The following is a 23,045-nucleotide window of genomic DNA, read 5'->3' on the forward strand; positions in this document are numbered from 1 at the left end:
TCATAACTTTAAAAAAAACCATGAATAAAAAATACTCCAAAATTTAAAAAAATTATAAATTCCTGATTTTCTATGGCTTTAATGATGACTTTATTATTACAAAATTTCACATTAATGTGACCCTTAACATTATTTCTTTCTAATAAGTCAAAGTTTCTTGAATTTTTTTCAACATCCTTTATAAATAAGAAATACTATATTGATTTCTTAACATTTTTTAAACAGAGAATAAAATATAAGGAATGAAAAGAGTTTGACCCAAACTCAAGGACAACGGATACACAAAAACTACTGGGATATTCGGAATTAGAGAAATGGGTTGGGCTTTAAAACATGTAGTAGTAAATTGCTGTTATATTTGAGTAGTCAGCTGTTTTTTTGTAACTATACAAATGGAGCAAGACTCAAAGATATGTTCAGGAACCAGGGATTTAGCTCAGTGGTTCCACTGCCTGCCTCGCAAGCACAAGGACCCGAGTTTGATCCCCAGTGCCAAAAAAAAAAAAAACAAAGTCACTGAAAGATATGTTCAGACCTGTTCACCATAGTCCTTACCGGAGTTTGAACTAATGAAGGCCTCTGTGTTCGCATTTCCTGGATCAAACTAAAAACACTGAAGTTCTCAGGAATTATCTGTCAAATAAAAGGGAAAAAATCTTATTCCTTTTTATCCTTTGTTAATAAATCATGTCATTTTCTCATAATCTTGTACTTCTGTGACATCTGCTCTCCTAACGTGGAATATCAACAAAAGAAGAATGCATTGTAAAAACAAATGTGGTTTCTCATCACTTGTATCATGATTTAGAGACTGGTGTTTTTCCTAGAAAAAGCTGAAGAAAGTCTTTAGAATTATTTCACAGGGTGGTCATCAAATATCTGAAACTAAAGATATAAGAGGCAAGACTCAGTAGATCAACAAGGAGGAAAGTTTTGTGAAACAAAAGAAATTGACAGATAAGCCCAAAGCCCATATTTTAAACTTCCTATTTTCCTAAAAGACATTGAAAATTATTTATAAGCCAGATGTAGTGGTGCACACCTGCAATCCCAGCATTCTGGGAGACTAAGTCAGGAGGATCATATTTGAGCCTAGCCTGGGCAACTGAGCAAGACCCTGTCTCAAAGTAAAAAATAAAAAGATGATTGCCCTGGGATTAATCCCTAGTATCACAATATAATATAGATACAGAGATAGAGATAGAGATATGGATAGATAGGTAGATAGATAAGAATACAACATGCGATTGAAGTTGAGTCCATCTGCTAAAGCAGTTTGGATACAGGAAGAATAAATATGTAATTTAGGACCGTGACTCTCAAATTTTAGCATACATCAGAATCACCTGGAGAGCTCGTTGGGCTGCACCTACAGAATTTCTGGATCAGTCATGATGTACGGTTCAAGAATTTGTATTTCTAACAAGTCCTAGGTAATGCTGATGTTACTTGTCTGGCACACTTTGCAGTGCTGGGGATTGAACTCAGGACCTCACACAAGGTAGGTAAGTGTTCTACCACTGAGCTACACCCCCAGCTTCTGGGACCACACTGTAAGAACCACTCACCTAGGAACCAATTTTAATTATCTGATAGAGTAGGTCTGCAAATAAATTTTCTAGAAAAGATGAATCTTGAAGATGTTTGGAAAAAACAAAACTATTCTTCAGTCTGAAAGCAATGGAGTAAACAAATAGGAAGAACCTGCTGAGAGAAACTCACCCCATCTTTTAGCAACATCCATGTATAATCAATAGCACAAATCACCCCAGTCCTTCCACAGCCAGCACTGAAATGAAAGAATACAGTAGATATACACTTAGAGAGAGTAGATCATTGACAGTAGCTGGAAAATTTCACACCAGATTTGAGGAAGCAACCTGGAACCTACAAAGCTTTTCAAAGTCTACCATTTTCCAGAGCATGTTTGTCATGCCACAATGAACCTTAGAACAGGTCCACAGCAGCATCTCACAGCAATGGCACTAAAGCTACACTGTTTACAAGTAACATCAGGAAAACATGAATTTAATGCTCAGGTTGAACTTATTATAGTTTGGTTCTGCTATTGACCTTTCCCTTTCAACTACAGAGTGTGGCCAGACCTTTGGTTTGTTCTAAGCAGAAGGTTCATACATGACATCTTACCTGCAGTGAATGCATATGGGAACACTGTCATCCTCCTGGTAACAACGCACGTCCCAGATGAGCTCAAGAATAGGGTCTATAGATGAAGGCACATCATGGTCTGGCCAATTCTTATAATGAAACTGGTAGATAGTTCGAGTTTCCTATGAAAAATAGAATGAGAGGAGAGTTTGAAATCAGGACTCTAACTCATTCTACTAAAAATTAGTGTGAGCCTGCCCTGGTGGTACATGCCTCTGTCCCAGCACTCTGGGAAGCTGAGGCAGGGTGATCACAAGTTTGAACCCAGCCTAGGCAACTTAGTGAGACCTTGTCTCAAAATAAAAAATAAAAACGGCTGAGGATATAGCTCAATGCAAAGGCCCTGAGTTCAATCCCTAATACAAAATCAGCAGCAGCAGCAGCAGACTTATTGGGTTCCATTCTATATCCTTTTTTGGACATTTATTCTTTTTTCTTCTATATAGATCTCAGGTGACCAGGTGCCTTATGAGAAAGTGATTTGAGGCTAACCCAAACCACCCTCTTCACAAGAGGAGGTAGATATGAAAATAGTTCAAACCAGATCTTCCCAAATACTGTGTTTTAAATGGGTCACAGGGATGCTGCTATACTAAATCCCTGTGTCTTTAGGAACGATGGGGTTTAGGGCAGCCTGAGCTCTCAAGTTGCTTTCCAGTCTCTATCCACAGCTCAGCCTCTTTTCACCCTACGAATATTGTCATTTTATATGTATGCCATGGTGTTGCCCAGATTGGGAGGCAGAGATTACACCAGAGATCTCTTTTCATATGAAGAGGTATTCAGGACGTACTCCTCACTCTTCTCCCACACTTTTGCCCAGAACTGAGTCATATGCATCTCTCTACCTGCCTGATCTCAGGAGGGTTTTGAGTGTATCATTCCTGTTCTATACTTACACTATGGAACTTGGCTTTTAGAGTCCTGATTATATAATCGGATTTCCTTTTTTCAGCTTCCTGTGAAGAAGATTAAGATATTAGCAATTTCAAAAAGATGATCTCTACAAAGTAGATCCTGGAGGCTTTGCTCCGCCCTAATGGGAGTAGACATCTCACTTACACAGGATATGGAGAAAGGACCAAACTGCAGCTGCATCTGTCCTGGCTCAGCCCAGTAGCGCTCACACTTTTTCTGTTGTACAAAGCAGAATATAGGGCCAGAGGTTTAGTTCAGTGGTGCCACCACCTGCCTCGCAAGCGCAAGGTCCCAAGTTCGATCCCCGGTACCAAAACAAAAACCCAAAGGGACAAAGCAGAATATAGTGATTTCCCTTCAAAAAGTCTCGCCTCTTCTAAGAATAGGTTGGCACTTCCAACCCCCCTGGGCTTCAGCCCCAACACCCTAATCTGGGACTGTCCAAAGGACGGAAAGTAAACATCAAAGAATATAAGCATTACAGGCTTTTTGATGTCCGAAAATATTAGCAATAGGGTCTTAATCTATGTTTTAGTATTCCAAAAGAATTAAAAGAGAAAAAATAATTAAAAGAGAGCTGGGTGTGGTGGGACATGCCTGTAATCCCAGCACTCAGGAGGCTGAAGAAGGAGGATTCCTCAAGCTCAAGGCCACACTGAACTACATGGGGAGACCCTGTTTCAAAAACAAAAACAGAAAACAAGGGCCGGGGATTTAGGTCAGTGGTTCCACCGCCTGCCTCGCAAGCTCAAGGTCCCAAGTTTGATCCCCGGTACCCCCCACCACCACCACCAAAATTAGAAAACAAGAACAAAAAAGAACTAAAAGAAGGTATACATATACTAAAGCAGCTGTACAAGCCAAATGAAACACCAGCTTTCCTTGGTTTTGATCAAAATTGCAGTCTCGGAATGGCGATGATAGTTCAGAACAGTGATATAGAATAAAAATATTTCAGCCACATATGTAATTTTAAATTTTCTAATAGCCACAATCAAAAATGAAAAAAGATAAAATTAATTTTAATAATATATCTTAGCCCATATGTCTAAAAATCTCAACATGTAATCAATATACAATCACTAGTAGATATTTAACCTATTTTTAAAGTTAATCTTCAAAATCCTGTCTGTATTGATAGGTCCTTTCAATTAGTATACTAAATTTTCATTGAAAATATTTTCTTTTCACGTAGATTTAAATACAAGTTACGTTTGAAAAAGTTTCACATGCCCGAGTGGTTCCAAACAAACTGAAAATTTTCCAATAACTGAATTAAATATGTTTTTAAGTTTAAATCAATTAAAATAAAGTGATTGACTCCCTCTATCACACTAGCCATATTTTAAGTGCTTAATTAGCTACATGGATGCCATTTTGGACACCCCAAGATTAGAAGCTCTGAGTAGCAGCTAAAGATATCTGGTTAATGGAATTAAGAAAGGGAATTGTTACTTTTAAAAGCATACTTTGTTTTTACTTTATTTTATTTATTTATTATTTTCACTTTTTGTTTTTTGGTTTTTTGAGACAGGGTCTTGCTCTGTAATTCAGGCTGGCCTTGAACTCACTATTTAGCTGAGGCTGGCCTCGAATTTATAGAGATCCTGCCTCAGCCTACTGAGTGCTGGGATTACCAGTGTGCACCCCCACACCTAGCCTGTATTTACTTTAAAACATGGGATCTCCTGGGAAAACAGGCTCTTAGGGGTGAAAAAAGCCTGTCATGTGGCATTCCCAAACTGAAAAGTAGGAAGATAGCACGGGTTTTTTTTAACCTAAGCACACTTAAGGAAAGTTCTGCTATCAATTTTTCCCATTTTCATCTTTACCTTTAGATCAGCCGGCACTAGAAAATGACTCACCTTTCCCATTTCAAACTCCATACATGCCATAACAATGATCTGGGGGAATCAAATATATAGAAACTTAAAACATCTTTAAAGCTACAAAGAGATAATACATGGGTACCATGGTCAGAAAGTATATTGCTTGGTTTTGCTTTTTAACCAAAAATCTTGATAACTTATATTCTTCCTCCTTTCTGTCCCCACTTCCCTTTTCTCTACTCAAATCAGTAAAGTCATGTTACCCAAAGAGCCTGTCAAGGTGTGAACTTTCATTTCCTTGAACAAAAATGACATTATGATTTTAATTTAAAAAAATGATTGAACCCTGACCTTCCAATGATCAATTTTTAAAAAACAACACTGGATTTGGTAGATGGGGAAACCTCATCACCTCCTGACATTCTACCCCCTTTCTCCTCAGAACTAGAGAAAGAAGTAACAGATGCAACTCTGCATTTACCAGAACACTGTGTTCCCAAATCATCCTCCAGAAGTCCAGGAGAGTTGTAGGTAAAGGGCCTTGTGTGGCAATATATGCCTTGGGCGCATACACTCCCTGCAGAGGAACAGACATTACATCAGGTGACTGCAGAAAATACCCTCTTCTTCTCACCTAATCTTCTCCCCATTCCCTTTGTTTTGTTTTGTTTGTTTGTTTGTTTCTTGAGATAGGGTCTTGCTATGTAGTTCAGGCTGTCTTTAAACTCACTATGTACTCCAGGATGCCCTGGAACTCACAGTGATCCTCCTGCCTCAGCCTCCTGAGTGCTGGGATTACAAACATGTGTGGCCATGCCCGGCCCCATTCCCTTTTCTAAAGTTTCTAGAGAAATAGGAATACTTTTCTTTCCCCTTGGTGTACCTTAATGAAGTTGGCATTGATGTAGCTGGAATCCTCATCAGAAGTTATCAGGGACAGCTCTACCCGGCTATGATCATCTATAATAAAAAAGAAAGACCATGTAATTAAGGAGGCTCATAGAGGGAGCTGTCAGAGCCTAACACTGTGAATAGTGGGTGTAATAAGTGTTTTACTCTTTTATAGTCATACATAAATGCCATGTTCTAAGATTATGAACACAAGCAATGGGTAGAAAGACAGAAATGCTTGAAATTGAGAGGGGGTACACATTTATAGGGAGAAATGGAACTTACAGGGCAAAATGTCCTTATATCTGTTTTTCTTTATATTCTTGGGCTTCTGAGCCACAGCTGTAGGATAGGTTTTGTCTGCCTTGAACTTGGTGGATTGCTTTTTCAGCTTCTGTAATAAAATTCCAAGAAAAATTAATGTGCCTTAAAAAAAAAGGAAGTAAGAAGCTATCTCAGAGTTTTCCTTCTCCATTTACCAAAATTCCATTTAAACTACTTTAGTATCCTCTGGAGCTGATTTCATTAAGGACAGGAGATAAGGAGAGCAGAATTCAGTGACATTTGGAGAAGTGAGAAGATCATACTTCATTGCAGCTGAGCCACAGATAGCTAAAACTTAAAGGTGAAATTGATGTTTTCTGGAAGTAAGCTATATATTTTACCCAATGGGAACATACTGAAAATTAGATTTACTTCGCTTATAGCTACTATTTAGTTTGATGATCAACAAAGAAGTTATTAAGTTCCATTAGTCTTATTCCTCTAGATCATTTTTTTTTCTAAGCAGACATGGAATTTACATGAATAAAATCTCTATATCTAATAAACTGAAATATTTTGTTTCCTAAGCAGTCATTTGTTAATGTGATTCAAAGTTCAAGCCCACTATATACCAAATAATATTCTAAATAGCATCATATTCTGTTAGAGAGAGAATATGAATCATCAAGATATGAAGTAACTCCTTAAAATTATTCACATTTCCAATACTATAGATTAAAACTTCAGGTCAGAGGAAATGATAGTTCTTTGACTGCTTGTTAGAAATCAATCTTATCTTGTTTATCATTCAAAGAAACTATTTCTACCAGGTCTGAATTTTGTGAAGCCTAGTCAGTTTGCAAAGAAGAAGGGTGTTAACTTCCTTCTGAAATTTCTTCCTTTCTTGTTTCTTATTAGTCTACACTATCTTGGTTCTCCTCTTTCTATAACTTACCTTTCTCACTTCTCACTCTTTCTTATTGGTTCTCTGTCCTTTTTTGACTTCCTAATTGAGAAGTACTCAAAGTTCCAATGTTAAATTCCCCAATTCTCTGTTCTTCTCCCACTATATATACATTTCCTCAGAGCTATATATTCTTATGGCATGCCAGTATTTGTTGATTTAATAAATTAAAATAGAATTATATTTCCAACCTGTACTGGAAAAGTTTCAAATTTCTCTATCAAAGTTTTCACTATTTCAGCCTCAAATTCTCAACCATATCCTAGACAGCTCTACATTAATGTCTTATTACAGCCTCGGACTCAGCACATTTAAAACTAAAATCAACGCTGGCTCCTTGCAAATATGAATGGCACTATTTTCATCCCAAACAATCATACTATAGAAACTGAGAGTCACTTTGGGTCCCTCCTTTAAACAGTTCCCACCTCAACTTCAGTTAGCAAGTTCAGGGCCGGGGATTTAGCTCAGTGGCACAGCACCTGCCTCCCAAGCGTGAGGTACTGAGTTTGATCCCCAGTACCAGAAAAAAACAAAGAAAGAAAAGTTAACAAGCTTGACTTACTCTTCCCATGCAATGACTTGGGTCAGGCTTCCTTCCTGGCCGTACTTACAAATACCTGAGTTCAGGCCCTTCCCTTGGCATCCTTGAACTACCACAGTTGTTCCTTAACTCATCTTCACACATTTCTTTCTCCATTCAAATTCATTGGGCATAATTATGCCAGATTAACTTAATTTACCCTTTTCTCATCTCTCCTGGGCTCAAAGAAACTTTAGTGAATCCATTTTGTCTCTAGGGGGAAAAAGATCCTTAACCAGGTAAGGCTCTCCTTAATTGGATCCTAAGGTAACTTTCCCATATTTCTCACTGTCTCCAATTAAGAAGCTTGTAAAGATGACTTCTAGGTTCTTTCAAGAAAGCACAAATTGATGTCACTGACAGTTATGTGAAATATGACTTTTTAAAAATTAAGCCATTCCTTTTTCCTCATAAATATATCCTTTGAACTGCTTATGGAATTCTCAACCATCATTATGGTCTATTGTTCCCCCACACAGGGTGAATTAATAAAGAGAAGTATGAAAATAAAGAACTTTTCTCATGTGACTAGCAACAAGAAAAAAATTAAAGGGGATTGTTATTGTTGCTACTTAGTTGCTTATATTTCATCTAGTGTTTTCACATAATTATGATGTGTTTATATGTAGCAGTTTACCTAAATAGACTTACTAAGTGGTTTTAACAAATGGGTGTGGAAAGGGCCCTAAATTTAAAATATGATGACACTGAGAAGAGAGAAACAGAGAAAAGAGAAAATAGAGAATAAAAATTTGATTCAGAAAACAATTCAAATCCATCATTAGCTTTCAAAACTGGCTCAGGATAACTTGGTAAGTATCTGAGACTGCAAGGAGAAGAAAAAGTTGAGATCATAACATGTTTTGAGCTGAGAGTTCAAAACACAATTACCAACTATCCAGAGTCCCAAAAAATGATATTTTATAAATACAATAATAAGTAGATCATTCCATTATTTTAACAAACCAGTGTATAAGAATGTAAGCTTTTTCCAATTAAGGATCCCAAATGGAATGGACAGCCAGTCCTTGCTTATCTGTGTGTGTATTGTTCTAATGACCATTTTTTTTCTGTTTTAGAGTTTGGTCAGACACGGGGAACCTATGCAAAGCAAGTACTCAGTCAATTCTTAAATTCTAGTTTCTTACCCTGGTTTGAATTCTTGTGAATTTTCATAATTGAATTTAGAATGAGAGAAATGCTGAACTGATGTTTGTACAACATATTTTTATATGGATATAGTGAACTAGTTTAGGAACTGAATTAACTAAGGACATAGCATAGACACACAGGAGATTATAAAGTATTTCGACTGGACTTATACCTATTTTTCACCTCTCTCAGCTCAGATACTTTGAGAATAACCATTTCACACTGCCCAGGCCTGCTGAAAAGATCTCAAGTCCCAGAACAGTTCTTTCTAGAAACCTCCAGAAATGACTCCAGTGTATTCTCCTTTGTTATAGTTTTTATTTGTTTTGTTTTTTCTTTGTTTGTGGAATGCTTTCTAGGGAAAATGCCATGAATAAAGCCTTTTCTATAAGGCATACTCATATGATTTTGATAAAAATATCATTGATAAAGGTTATTTGTATGTGCGTAATCTATACTAGTTTATCCTTCGCTTTGACCTTCACCTGTGGAGCAGAATGGCTTTTTTTCTTTTCCTACTCAATTGCTCCTCCTGAGGTCATCTGGCTAGATGACAACGGAGGACACTCAGCAAAACATCACACAGGAAATATCTACAGAACAGTTTACTTAGAAATTGTGAGAGGGCCGGGGATGTAGCTCAGTGGTTCCGCCACCTGCCTCGAAAACACAACGTCCTGAATTCAATCCCCGGAACCAAAAAACAAAAAAAAAAGGAAAGTGTGAGAGATGTGATTGTCCTCCCCCAAGATGTCTCAGTTGGGTTAGATCACTGTGAAGTCCTTTTTTTTTTTTGGTATTCAGGATCGAACTCAGGACCTTGCGCTTTCGAGACAGGAGCAGCACCACTGAGCTAAATCCCTGGCAAAGTCCTACCTCTTTAATTCCTGTCTTCTCCTTGACAGAGTCCCCAGGCACCAACTCCCCAACAGATAACAAAAGAGTATTTTAGAGTGGAAGAACTGAGAAGCTGCACCAGAACGGAGGGTACTCTAAAAGTAGGAAGCAAAAGGGTATGAAAAACAAAGTAGGACCATGGTGGGGGCGTTAGAGATTTGGAAGAAAAGATAAGAGGCCAAATGGTGTAAGTATTTCTCTGCTGACCAAGAGGTAGGGGAGGTGAGTTTCCTGGAGGAGGCACCGTCAAGAGGTATCAGAAGAGTTGCTGAGAGAATAAAATGAAGAGCCCAGTATCCCTCAGGGGCCCTAAATGGGGTAGAATATGTGAGAAGCTAAATTCTATGTGTGCTTAATAAGCTTGTAAATTCATTTGGTTTCCTTTCAAGGAACAGAACTGGGGGCCTGGCCCTAAGACTCTAGAAATCAGGACCAGATCTTTTGCACATTTTTTCTCATAGACTAGTAAGTGAAGTGAGAGAGGAGGTTGGGAGGAGAGGGGAAAGGAAGGAAAGAGAAGAAAGAAAGAAAGAAAGAAAGAAAGAAAGAAAGAAAGAAAAAGAGGGGGGGAGGGAGAGAGAGGGGGAGGGAGGGAGAGAGAGAAAGAAAGAAAGAAAAAGAAAAAGAAAGAAGGAAGGAAAGGAAAGAAAGGAAGGAGAAAAGAAAGAAATCAAGATCTTTGTGCTTTGTGTTGAAAGGGTGCATAATTATATACAAAATACAGCAGAAGCTGCACTTTGGAGGGAGCAAAATGATGCTTGTGGGCCCAGGGATTTAGCTCAGTGGTTCCACTGCCTGCCTCCCAAGCGCAAGGTCCCGAGTTCAATCCCCGGTACCAAAAAAAAAAAAAAAAAGGCTCATAATTTTTGGACCTTCTGTGCTAGGGGAAGAGGGGAATCAACATTGTGCTGTTCCCAGAGCTCCTCACAGTAGTTCCTCAATGACTTACAGCTGCAGGCCAGTATTCTACGAAGCCTCCAACAAAACAGAGAAAGTGTGAGTGCTAAGGAGTGGAGTTTGGAACCCTGGGCTCCAAATCCACATCTAGAGAACAGGCGTGTTACCAGTGTGAAGCGAGGACAAGACAGAACTGGCCCCAAGTGTACACACAATCACCACTCACAAGACAGGCCAACTTCTGGAGCTTGTTTTCTGGTGCTCTGGTGGAGCAGGTGGGTGGATGGTAGGCAGTAGCCAAACTATGGTGAGTAAAACAAGAGGTTCAACTTTAGATATGTAAAATATGAGGAAGTGACAAGTGATGTGTTAAAAAATATCCTGTGAATAACTGAAACTGTGGGACTAGATGGTCTCCAGTGAGAGGCTAGAGATGGAGTCAGGAGAAATCAGCTTCAGAGATGATGTAATATATTTATTGCTGTTGTTGTTTTTGGTGCCGGGGATTGAACTTGGGACCTTCTTCTTGGAAGGCAGGCGGAGAAACCACTGAGCTAGATCCCCAGCCCAATGTAATATATTTATTCTGGTGATAGCAGAAAAAAACCCCAAAAAACCCTGCACCTTAATGTGCATAAAAACCAAGAAATGCTAAGTATGATCAAGTGATAAGCTGATTCACACAGATGAGTCATTTTAATTCACTTGCCACGCAGGAGGGACTGTGTTCTCCCCTGTATGGCTGGTGTCATTACTATAAATACTCATAGAAATGAGATGTTTCCAGGCTTCCCTGGTCTGTCAATGGTGAGTCTATAGAAGTTGCTACAATGCCAGTCTGACTTCTAGTGTATTTAAACAACTAGAGCACTTGAACATGGCCTTTGGAACTGAGTATTTTCTTTCTGTTAAGACTCACTGAATCCTTCATATTTCATAAATATCTCTTCATGTTTAATAAATACAGTATTTACCCCTTCTAGAAACACCTTGCTCCCAAGAAATGTAAAATTCACTTTTGTTTTTCTCTTTACTATTTGAGTGGAATTCAACAACACTGAGGGAAAATTCTGAATTAAAAAGTAATACAGGAGGGCTGGGGATTTAGCTCAGTGGTTCTGGCACCTGCCTTGCAAGCCCAAGGTATCAAGTTTGATCCCCGGTACCAAAAACAAACCAAAAACAAACCAAAAAAAAAAAAAAAAGAAAAGAAAAGAAAAGAAAAAAGTAATACATACTCAATGGTACCTTGCTTCATGAACTTAATTTGTTCCTTGATACTGGAAAAGATGGCCAGATGCGGGAAAGATTGCCACAGTCATGTTTGTTAACCAATGCAGAGTTTGCAAACAAAAACAAAATTTTGGCAAATGCTTCTGTTTGCAAACCAAATTGTTCGTAAACAAAAGCATTTGTGAACAGGTACCACCGTTCTTTGAAGAAAAGTTGTTACATACAGAGGAATAAAAATAAGATGATAAAAATCATCTATAGGGCTGGGGATTTAGTTCAGTGGCACAAGGTCATGAGTTTGATCCCCAGTACTGGAAAAAAAAACACCTATAATCCTACTATCCAGAGTTAACTGTTCTTAATATTTTGTAATATTACCTTCCAATGTTTTTTCTATATGTGTGTAATAAAATTGGGATCCCATTGTATTAGGCTTTGTAACTTGCTCTTTTCACTTATCAATTGTGGTTTTTACTTTTTATTTTTTGGTTTTTTGAGACAAGGTCTCACTATTTAAGTTGAAGCTGCCCTTGAATTCATATGTAGCACAGGCTGGCCTTGAACCCACAGCAGTCCTCCTGCCTCAGCCTCTTGAGTGGCTGAGATTATAGATAAGAGCCATCACAACTGGCCTACATTGTTCTTTTTTTTTTTTTTCTTGGTACAGGGGATTGAACTTGGGTCCTTGAGCTTGCGCAGCAGGTGGCAAAACCACTGAGCTAAATCCCCAGACCAGGCCTACATTGTTCTTAATAGGGCCCAAGTATTCTATTGTAGTTTTGGTAGTATAACCTAAGATATTTAACCTGTTTCTTTATATTGGTGGATGTTAACTAGCTTCCAATATTTCATAATTATAACAATATTATAATGTTTTGCCATTGTATTATATGTGAGTTAAATCTTTCATTATTTCCTTCAGATGGATTCTTAGAAGTCAAAAAATTTGCTCATATATTTTGATACATATTAACAATATATAGTAACATATAGTAACATATTAACATGTATTAACATAACATTACATATGAATATCATATATATATCTGAAATGGTATACAAATTTGCCACTAGAAAGATATATCAGCAATATATAAATCTGAATATGTTTTAGTTCTGACCAGTATTAGAATTACAACATTTTAAATACAGATCCATTTGATAAAGTTGTATGAGTGAGCCAGGCCTGGTGGCAAATGCCTGTAATCCCAGCACTCAGGAGGCTGAAGCAGGAGGATCACTACGAGTTCAAGGCCAGCCTGGCCTACATAGTGAGTTTGTTTTTGTTTTTTTTGGGGGGGGTTATTTTTTGTTTTTTGTTTTTACATAGTGAGTTTAAGGCAGCCTGAACTACATAGCAAGATCCTGCCAAAAAAAAAAAAGTTGTATAAGTGGTATTTTTGTTATTTGGACCTCTATTTGCAATTTCTTCACTCTAAAATAAATTTTTAAAAAAAGAAGGGGCCTGGGATTTAGCTCAGTGGTTCCAGCACCTGTCTCACAAGCACAAGGTCCTGAGTTCGATAAATAAATAAAAAGAAGATTCACTATAACCAAATTAGCCTATGTACATGAAGCCATATTCATATTTCTGTATCCCATCCAGTCATTGCACAAATATATAGATATCCAAAGAAAACATAATAAATTGCTCAATACTTGACTTTTGATATGCAGTTCATACTTTTACATGTGCTTTTTAAATGAAGATGTTTCAATTGCCTCCAATGTAGAAAAGAAAAATATACATCTAAGGAGTTTTTAACAGAAGCATGTGCTGCAAAACTGTCCAGCATAGGGCCGGGGATTTAGCTCAGTGGTCCCACCGCCTGCCTCAAAAGAGGAAGGTCCCGAGTTTGATCCCCGGTACAAAAAAAAAAGAATTGTCCAACATATAGCATGAAATCAAGCTTTAACTCACATATAGTAAAATGGCTGAAATATACATGGCATAAGAATAAAATTAGCTGCTGTAAATGGTCAAAGAGGATGCCTATTCCATTGTAAATTGTAATCAAGCTAATAAAGAATGCACCAGTGGAAGAGGATAGTCCTCATTAAGTTTGAGCCCTAGAAGAGTTTCTTTTTTTTTGTTCCGGGGATTGAACTCGGGACCTTGTGCTTGTGGGGCAGGTGGTGGAACCACTGAGGTAAATCCCCAGCAGTCCTTATTAAGTTTGGAAGAAGGAAAGGAAGACAGTAAGCACTTGTCACTGTGTCCCTAGTGCTCTTCAGGAAGAGTGTAGGCTATGAGCCTGAAGTTATCAGCCATTTTCTGATTATAGTCAGCTTTCCATACTTTCTTTCTTACAAAGTGGATAATACACTGGCTACTCAATGCAAGCTTTACTCAGCTTGGTAGTTATTTGTCTCCCTTAAACAACTGAGAAAGGCCTTCTGGTTTCTGGTGAATTTCTTGTGCTTTTGGTTATTATGAGAGTTGCCTGATCCTGATCTACTCTGGATATAGTAATAAAATTTATAAATTTTATAAACAGCAAATTTATTTATAAATTTATAAACCAGCAAAGCTAAAAGACTAGACATGGCTATTGTTGGATTCTGCCCTAATAATTATGCCTAAAGCAGGCTGTAAGCAGTGCAGGATATAGTTAACCCCTCAATTGGCTCATTTTAAGAAGTGAGTCTGACTGAAGCTTATGTGACTCATAGAAGGACCTCATAAACACCACAGTAGCGTGCAGGTTAGCATGACCTTCCCACTAATGGCCATAGCAGAGACTAGAGAAATGGCCTGTGAAGCCATGGGGCCCGATATGAGATAACATAGTAGCTGAGGTCCAAGTAACTTGCACCCAAATTCCATTTCCATGACTAAAACCTTCTTAACTAGAAGGACAAAGTTCTAATTACAACCCTGTATTTTGTCTGTTCTGTTCCTAATTTGAGAATGTTTTGTCTTTTCCTTTACAAGACTTACCTGCATTAGTATCCATAGTGACTGTACAACTGCACGTACTCACACGTAGTTCCCCTTTACCCCAATGTGATTACCAATAAAAATCAGTGGCATGAACTGACCTGGGTCTTTGCTGGTTGCTCAGCACTGGCTGTCCTGGCTCCCCATTTCTCTGTCCCTTTAATTCTGTCTTTGAGTTTTTCTTTTAACCTTGCATGGCAGCACTGAGCAGGAGATTGGAACCCACTGCAAGGATCTGTGATAGGCTATGATAATTCAAAATGGATGCCACTCAGAGTGACTTTCTGACCTCTTTCCATGCATTCTGTGATCACAACAGTAACTACATCCACTGGCCCTTGACAGAATTAATAAAAATGTTAGAAAAAATTAAGACCTAGCCACATTCGACAAAATTGATGGATTTTCAAAAGTAATGTAGCTTTCCAGCATGGTACTGGCAAAGAAACAGACCTGAGGACCAGTGGAACAGATTAGAAGATGCAGAAACAACACCAGACACACTCAGCCATCTCATCTTCAATAAAGGAGCCGAACACCCTCACTGGAGGAAAGATAGCCTCTTTAATAAATGGTGCTGGAAAAATTGGGCTTCAACTTGCCAAAGATTAAAAGTAGACCTATATCTCTCACCATGCACTAAACTAAAATCAAAATGGATTAAAGATCTAAATATTAAAATAGAAACTCTGAACCAGTTGGAACAGAGGTTAGGTAGAACTCTTGAAGACATTGGTGTAGGAAAAGATTTTATGAACAAAACCTCAGTTGCCCGTGAACTAGCACAAACAATCAACAAGTGGGATCTCTTCTTATTAAAAAGCTTCTGCACAGCAAGAGAAACCACCAGCAGTGTGAAGAGACAACCCACAATGTGGGAAAAATCTTCACCTGCTTTTCCTCAGACAAAGGTCTACTATCTCAAATCTATAAAGAACTTAGAAAGATCAGACCTCCCAAATTTAAAGACCCAATCTGAAAATGGGCATCTGAAATGAACAGACATTTCTCAGACAAAGAAGTAGAAATAGCAAATAAATACATGAGAAAATGTTCAACATCACTGGTTATTTGAGAGATGCAAATGAAAACAACACTGAGATTCCACTTCATTCCAGAAAGAATGGCTGCTATCATGAAATCAATAACAAATGGTGGCAGGGCTGTGGGGAAAGAGGAACCCTGCTCCACTGCTGGTGGGAGTGTAGACTGGAGCAACCACTGTGGAAATCAGTATGGAGATACCTCAAAGAACTAGGACTGGAAGTCCCATTTGACCCCACTATTCCACTGCTGGGGATCTTCCCCAAAGAATCAAAAGAATCATACCACAGTGATATATGTGCACCCATGTTCATAGCAGCACAGTTTGTGATAGCTAAAACTTGGAAACAGCCCAAATGCCCATCAACTGGAGACTGGATAAAGAAAATGTGGGGTTTTTTTATAAAATGGAGTACTACTCAGCCATAAAAAATGAGAAATTAGAGACATTTATAGCTAAGTGGATGCACATTGAGGTGATACTCTTAAGTGAAATAAATAGGACACACATGTGTAAATACCAAATAGTTTCTCTGGTGTGAGAAACTGAAAGTGTAAATAAGGACTAAAATGTACAATAGGTAATGTGAAATAGGAAGAAAAGGGGCAAAGGGGAAGGAAGTGGGAGGGCTAGGGGAAAGGATAGAAGGGAATGGGATTAATATGAGAAAATGGAAAAATAGGAACAAAATCTTTGTAAATAGGAAGGACTGGAGGGGTTGAAGGGAGGGCTGGGCAAGGATGAAAAATAAGAACCAAGAGAGACTATGTAAAGGTGCAAATTTCCAACGATGAATGTCATTATATTGTATACCTAAAATGTACCAATGATTAGAATGAATAATTGATAATGCAAAATAGGAAGAAAAGGTCCAAAGGGGTAGGGGTAGTGGGAGGGGCAGGGGAAAGGAAAGAAGGGAAAGGAAAAATGATGAGAAATGGAAAAAATGGAAATAAAGTCTTTGTAAATAGGGAAGGGTGGAGGGGGTGAAGGGAGGGCTAGAAATGGGGAAAAAATAAGAACCAAGATGCATTATGTAATGGTACAATTCCCAGTGAGAAATGTAATTGTGTTGTATACCTAAAATGTACCAATAAAAGAATTAAAAAAAAAAAAAGTAATGTAGCTTTAGCTGGGCATGGTGGTGCATGGCTGTACTCAATCCCAGCACTCAGAAGGCTGAAGCAGGAGGACCATCACAAGTTCAAGGCCAGTCTGGGATACATAGTGAGTTCAAGGCCAACCTGAACTACATAATGAGAGCTTGTCTCCAAAAATAATAATAATAATTTTTAAAAATGTGTAGAGTGAGGGCCAGGGATTTAGCTCAGTGGTTTCACCACTTGCTGTGGAAGTGCAAGGACCTCAGTTCAATCCCCGGTACCAAAAAAAAAATAAAAAATGTGTAGAGTGAAAGGAACAAGTCGTGTAAGGAAGCAATTACAATTTTATTTACATTTAGTTCAAAATAAGATAAAAATAATCTCTATTGTTTAGTGAGATACAGTGGTACCTTTGTTCACAAACTTAATTTAATATATGATTTTGGAAAAGATGGCCAGATTTGTGTTTGTGTGGGAAAGATGGCCGTGGTTGTGTTTGTCACCCAATACAGAATTTGCAGACAAAAGCAAAATTTTATCAAGTGCTTCTGTTTGCAAACCAAATTGTTTGCAAACAAAAGCATTCATGAACCAAGGTACCACTCTAGATAGATACAAAGGCAATGCAGAAAAGCAATGAAAAATGGATCAAAATAGTGTTTACTTCTAATTTTGCAAGGGGTGTGATGATGAGTTGGTATTTGGAAGGATACCCAAGAAATTTCAGTGTTGTGGGCACTGTTCTATTTCTTACTCTCAGTGTGCCTGCTTTATTATTGTTTATATATCTGTGCTTAATATGGGTTTTGGGGTTTATGCTATTTCGTAGTCTTCAAAAGTTTAAAAATTAAGATCAATGGGTAAACTGGAGGCAGTAGAGCAGGGGCAGAAAGATATTAGGGGCATAAGCTCAAAAATTATATCATTTTAGGTGGGCATGGAGGTAGATGCTTGTAATCCCAGAACTCTAAGAGGCTGAGGCAGGTGGATTGAAAGTTGGATCCCCATCTGGGCCACTTAGAGACTTAGGGAGACCCAGTCTCAAAAATAAATAAATACATATATACACACATACATAAAGGCTGGGGATGTAGCTAAGTGTGACAGCCCTGGGTTCAATCCCTAGTACCCCCCCAAACCTATTTCAAATTCTAATTTGATAACCCATGAACTATCTTTAGGTAAGTTGTATGCCTCAGTGTCTACTACATGCCAAATATTGTGAAAGTCACAGGGGATACCAAGATAAGTAGAACTAAATATGAATGTCATCTTCAATGTGTTAGGGAAACAGACATTAATGAAATAATCACAAATAATTGTAAAATAGGAATTGTGTTAGCTGCTATGAAAAATAACAGATGGCGCTAATAAGAACTTATGGTAGAAGATTTGATCCATTCAGAGTGGTCAAGAAAGGGCTTCTCAGGGCTGGGAGTGTAGCTCAGTGGTAGTGCGCTTGTCTAGCATGTCCAAGGCCCCTGGTTCAATCGCTAACAAGAAAGAAAGAAAGAAAGAAAGAAAGAAAGAAAGAAAGAAAGAAAGAAAGAAAGAAAGAAAGAAAGAAAGGAAGGAAGGAAGGAAGGAAGGAAGGAAGGAAGGAAGGAAGGAAGGAAGGAAGGAAGGAAGGAAGGAAGAAAGAAAGAAAGAAAAGGAAGGAAGGGAGACAAACAAGGCTTTTCTGATGAAGTGACCACAAAGTTGAGATCTAAAGAATTATTAAACATTAACTAGGTAAAGAAGAATGTAAGGAATATTCAAGACAGAGGAAACAGCCTGCCACTGAGAGGTTACTGAATTTAGTTGTGGCACAGGGAAAGGACCTAAGCAGCATGGCACTGGCATCAGCTGTCACAGCAGGGCTGCCACATCCAGTTGTGAATATTCTGCTGTGCACACAGATACCTGGCCAGGACAGAAGCAAAGGCTGCAGTCTGAGCCATGGACCTGAGGGTGGGGGAAGAGGGTAGGAGGTACAGGGCAGCTACCTAGAAGTAGAGATGCCTTTTGACAATTCTCACTTAGCCTAGCAGTGACCTTGTGTCACAGAATTAAGACTTCAAACCTCAGAAATACCAAATCATAGGAGAATACAGTACGAGCTTAAGGTGGGATGTGGGGCCTGACCAGGTAGAAAGCCCTCTGATTTGATGGCAGTATTTTAACTTGTTCAAGCAAGCTATCTGGCCTCAGTCACCCCAACCCACACCCACCCCACCCCTGAAGCTATTTCTCCGGTGTCTCAACTCAACCTTTAGGTGGGGCTGAGGGCAACACTCTGTTTTTCCACTGGAGGACATGAGTCAGTGAACAGCGAGGTTCCACTTAATCACCACCCAAAAACAACGTTCTTAAAATCAGAAGTTAGAAAAGTAAGGAAGTGATTAATACAAAAGTCAGGACCGTGAATATCCCTTGGGCAGGGTGGGTGGGTGGACCGGGAGGCCTGACGAGAAAGGGGTACATCGGGGACTTCTAGGGTCTGATAGAGCTCTATTCTTGACCTGGGTGGTGGCTGCAATGGTGATGGTTGCTTTATAATTATACTTACACAGTTTACCTACTTTTCTAAATGATTTTTATAGCTCACAATTATAAACAGCTAAAAAATACAAGCTATAAAAAGTTCTTAAGAGGGGAAAACATGAGTAGAATTTGTATTATTAAAAGATCATTTGGAGGTTGAAAAGAATATTAAGTGAAGGTGGCACTACGTTAGAAGCAGAGAAACCAGTTAGGGGTAGCTGCTATAATTTGGTGAGCAATTATGACCTGAGCTAAAAAAAAAAAAAAGCGTGAAATATTAGGGATCCGATGTACACTATTTTAAAAGATACAACCAGAGTAAAGCAGAGGGTAGTACTACCTCTTAGCTCGCTTTTTACCTTATGCTTGGGGTGAATTTATCTCAGGAATTATAGCCCAATGGCAGGCACACGTCCAAACAGACTCATGAGCTAGGACTTCCTCTTTACCTCCTCTTGGACAGCTCTACCCAAAGGACTCAGACTTCTTCATGATACCGTGACATTATCCCAGTTGAGCTGACACAAGGATTTTCTATCATAATGTCTAATCAATCAATCATCAATCAATGACAATATCTAATCATTGGAAACTACAAAGTATTTTCTATCTAGTACCAGAATTTTAGTTCTAGAGGGCAAAGGCTTTTGTTCATTTTGTTCACTATTGTATCCTTGGTGTCTACATCCAAAATTGGTATATAGTTAAGCGCTCAATAAACATTAATGAATGACCACTTTTTTTTTTTTGAGATGGGGGTCTCAGTAAATTTCTCAGGCTGCCCTTGAACTCACAGTCTTCCCCGCCTCAGGTGCCAGAGTAGTTGGGACTGCGGACATAACACCAGCATGCCCGGCGCATACCTATTACTGTTATTTAATCATCACAACAATCTTGTGAGGATAGGTAAAACATAAGTTATTATCCTCATTTTATAAGTTAGAAAACAGAGATTTGGGAGATTAAGGAATGTCAAATAGCTGATACTTTGACTGATGACACAATCAGTTCTCTTGATTTCTTCCCCACTTCATACCTGAAGAGCTGAGGTTTAAAGTTCTCATAGCTCTGTAACACCAACAAGAAGCATTTCAAAACACATGATAGGTACTATCAGACGGCTGGTGTTATCTGATGTGCCAGGTTATAGGGTGAATGAGGCCTACCCAACCTCCATTGCACCAATAACCACAGTTCCCTCAGAGGATAGGTATTGTTTCCCTGGGTAATCAAATCCACCTGACCCGAAGCAACCTTGTACTCCTGTTTCTCTCCACCTTCCTCACTGTTTCTATACCTGCATCTCTAAACAGTAGAAGTTCATGAAACCTGTTATTGCAAAAAACACATGTTCCACATTTTTTTTCATAGGAAAAAGAAAAGAGGAAAGTATGGGAGCCTGAGGCAGGAGGATTGCAAATTCAAGGCCATCTAGGCTACATAATGAGGCCAGCTTGGCCTACAGAGCAAGACCTGTTCAACACCACCCCCTCAAAAAAAAAAAAAAAAAGAAAGAAAGAAAGAAAGAAAAGGAAAACGTGGTAATGGAGAGTTTGGGTGCTCTGTAAAAACATTTGGCACCCAAATGGAATCCCATGGAGAGACTAAAAACATAATGTTCCATAAAAAGTTAATCTTGGTCTCTTTCCCCTTCATGTGAATTACCATTTTAATTTGAAGCATAAGCCACAACTCAGATACTTAGGGAATGCTGGATCTTCAGTTAATATTTAGTATTAATCTGGAGTTGTATATGTCTCCCTTAGGATTCCTAGACAAACTCCAAAAGTCCTGCAAACAAAATACTAAAACCAGTATTTTTGAGAAAAGCCTCAAAACGCTCAGAGAAATCAAATTTTCAGTTTGCTTCCTTCAAGGTCTCATGGTCACTTTATCCCAAGAGGAAGTTGGTCCAGGAGCTAGAGACCACCACAGCTGGTATAATAGTGTCTGCAGCTACTCCAAGAGTGTCACACACAGGACTCACCAGAAATTCATTCGCAAACTTCTCTTTGTTAATTTTCTTGTTTTGGGCCTCATCCAGGAACTTCTGCAGGATTTCTAGCTGGTCCATGCTGCAGACCAAAAGAAAGAGTCTGTGAGCAGGTTGAGGGAGGGCATGTCAAATGTGTGTCATGGCCGAGACGACACCGAAGCCACTGTTGCCGCCCGAGCACAGCATGCTGAAGGCTGTGGTTTACTGACTTCATCACAAACCCTAGAGGAAATTAGTACGAAACCAGCCTCTGTGGTCACACAACAAAGCCATCAGCTCACTCCAGGGCCCTAGCGCCTTCCTTCTCAACAAAAGAACCTGGTACAACTCAAGTTTTTTAACAAACAAAAGGCCAACCAAAACATACAGCATGGTCTGCTGACCTGTGAGACCGTTCAGCTCCATCGCCTTTAAGCAAAATTCACCCAGATAGAATTACAGGTCTCATGGATGAATTCTGCCTCTCCCCATTTCCCCAGTGAACACAAAAGCCCTGTGAATGACACGGTGTCCTTGATCCCAAATGAACTCTGCAAAGTGCAGTTAGGCCCAGAAAAGGAGAGAGACGCTGGCGTTCCATAGCTTCTACCCGGACTGTTCTCCCCAGAGTTTCTTGTCAGCAGGATGGGTGGCAAACTTCTGTTCATCAGAGAAGGCATCTGTTTTTTCAAAACTGGGTTTTTTTTTTCCCCTCTCTGGCACTGGGGGTTGCATGTAAGTCTTCGTGTTTGCTAGGCGATTGCTCTACCACTGATCTACATTCTAACTATTCAAAAACAAACAAAAAAAATTTTTTGAGACAGGTTCTAAGTTTTCCAGCCTGGCCTTGAACTTATGATATTCTTGCCTCAGCCTCCTGATCATACACTACCATGCCCAGCTTATTCTGAACTTTTTAGTTTGCCATATAGACCTCAAATTCTCCTTTGATGAAGCAAACTCAGCTGCTTCTAACAGTCAGTGTCTCTCTCAGGACTGGAGAAAACCTGACCACAATTAAGGGAAGTGCAGTCGAGCCTCACTTGGGTTCTGAGTGTAAAGACCAACGGTGCTGCTCTGTATACGATCAGGAGAAGCTGGCCCCACCAACAGCACCTGACAGGGCAGTCAGCCTACTATCCTCGGATTGTAACACTGGCAAACTGTGGAGCAACAAAAAGAAAGTAAATCAACTATCTTGCTGACAATGGTATAACTTCTAGGTCAGAAAGCCTGAAGAGAACCTCACACCTATACTCCAAGCTATTTAGGAAGCTGAGGCAGGAGGATTACTTGAGCCCATGAATTTGAGGCTACCCCAGGCAACACAGAGAAGCCTCATCTAAAACAAACAAACAAACAAACAAACAAAACCAAAAACCCGAAAAAAACTTGAAGAATGGTTTCTCTACAAAGACATTTTTATTTTGCAACTTGTCTTGGGAAAAATATTGTTTCAGAAAGCCATCCTGTGCATGTGGCTTTTTGGTCCGAACAAGGAGGCTGTTCTAGGAAAAGCTTCCACATCGCCGCTTGCATAAATTTTTCTCTTCCATGGGTACAAATCCACCAACATCTCAAAATCAGCACATTATTTTTGTTTGAGGGTAGAAGTTCAACAAATAATACGTTAACAAGATTCGTCTAAAGTAACTGAA

At 39.0% G+C, this 23,045-nt stretch overlaps 1 protein-coding gene across 5 annotated transcripts in view; it reads right to left on the bottom strand.

Moving 5' to 3' along the window:
* Ptpn22 (protein tyrosine phosphatase non-receptor type 22) overlaps nt 1-23,045 on the bottom strand; it is a 73,570-nt gene that overhangs the window by 47,124 nt on the left and 3,401 nt on the right. For 4 of the 5 annotated variants that reach the window (XM_004853760.3, XM_087212707.1, XM_087212706.1 and 1 more), the window contains 10 exons: nt 21,400-21,487; nt 6,093-6,201; nt 5,800-5,876; nt 5,398-5,493; nt 4,953-4,991; nt 3,232-3,303; nt 3,069-3,128; nt 2,149-2,291; nt 1,723-1,789; nt 556-633 (listed from right to left, as the gene is read on the bottom strand). In XM_004853760.3, coding sequence (XP_004853817.3) covers nt 556-633; nt 1,723-1,789; nt 2,149-2,291; nt 3,069-3,128; nt 3,232-3,303; nt 4,953-4,991; nt 5,398-5,493; nt 5,800-5,876; nt 6,093-6,201; nt 21,400-21,487 — 829 coding nt within the window. The remainder of the gene's footprint in view (nt 1-555; nt 634-1,722; nt 1,790-2,148; nt 2,292-3,068; nt 3,129-3,231; nt 3,304-4,952; nt 4,992-5,397; nt 5,494-5,799; nt 5,877-6,092; nt 6,202-21,399; nt 21,488-23,045) is intronic. The other variant, XM_087212705.1, reaches the window with a different exon arrangement.

This window comes from Heterocephalus glaber, unplaced genomic scaffold, assembly GCF_053883595.1.
Source record: "Heterocephalus glaber isolate CG9 unplaced genomic scaffold, H.glaber_assembly_v1.0 deba00001442, whole genome shotgun sequence".
Lineage (NCBI taxonomy): Eukaryota > Metazoa > Chordata > Mammalia > Rodentia > Bathyergidae > Heterocephalus > Heterocephalus glaber.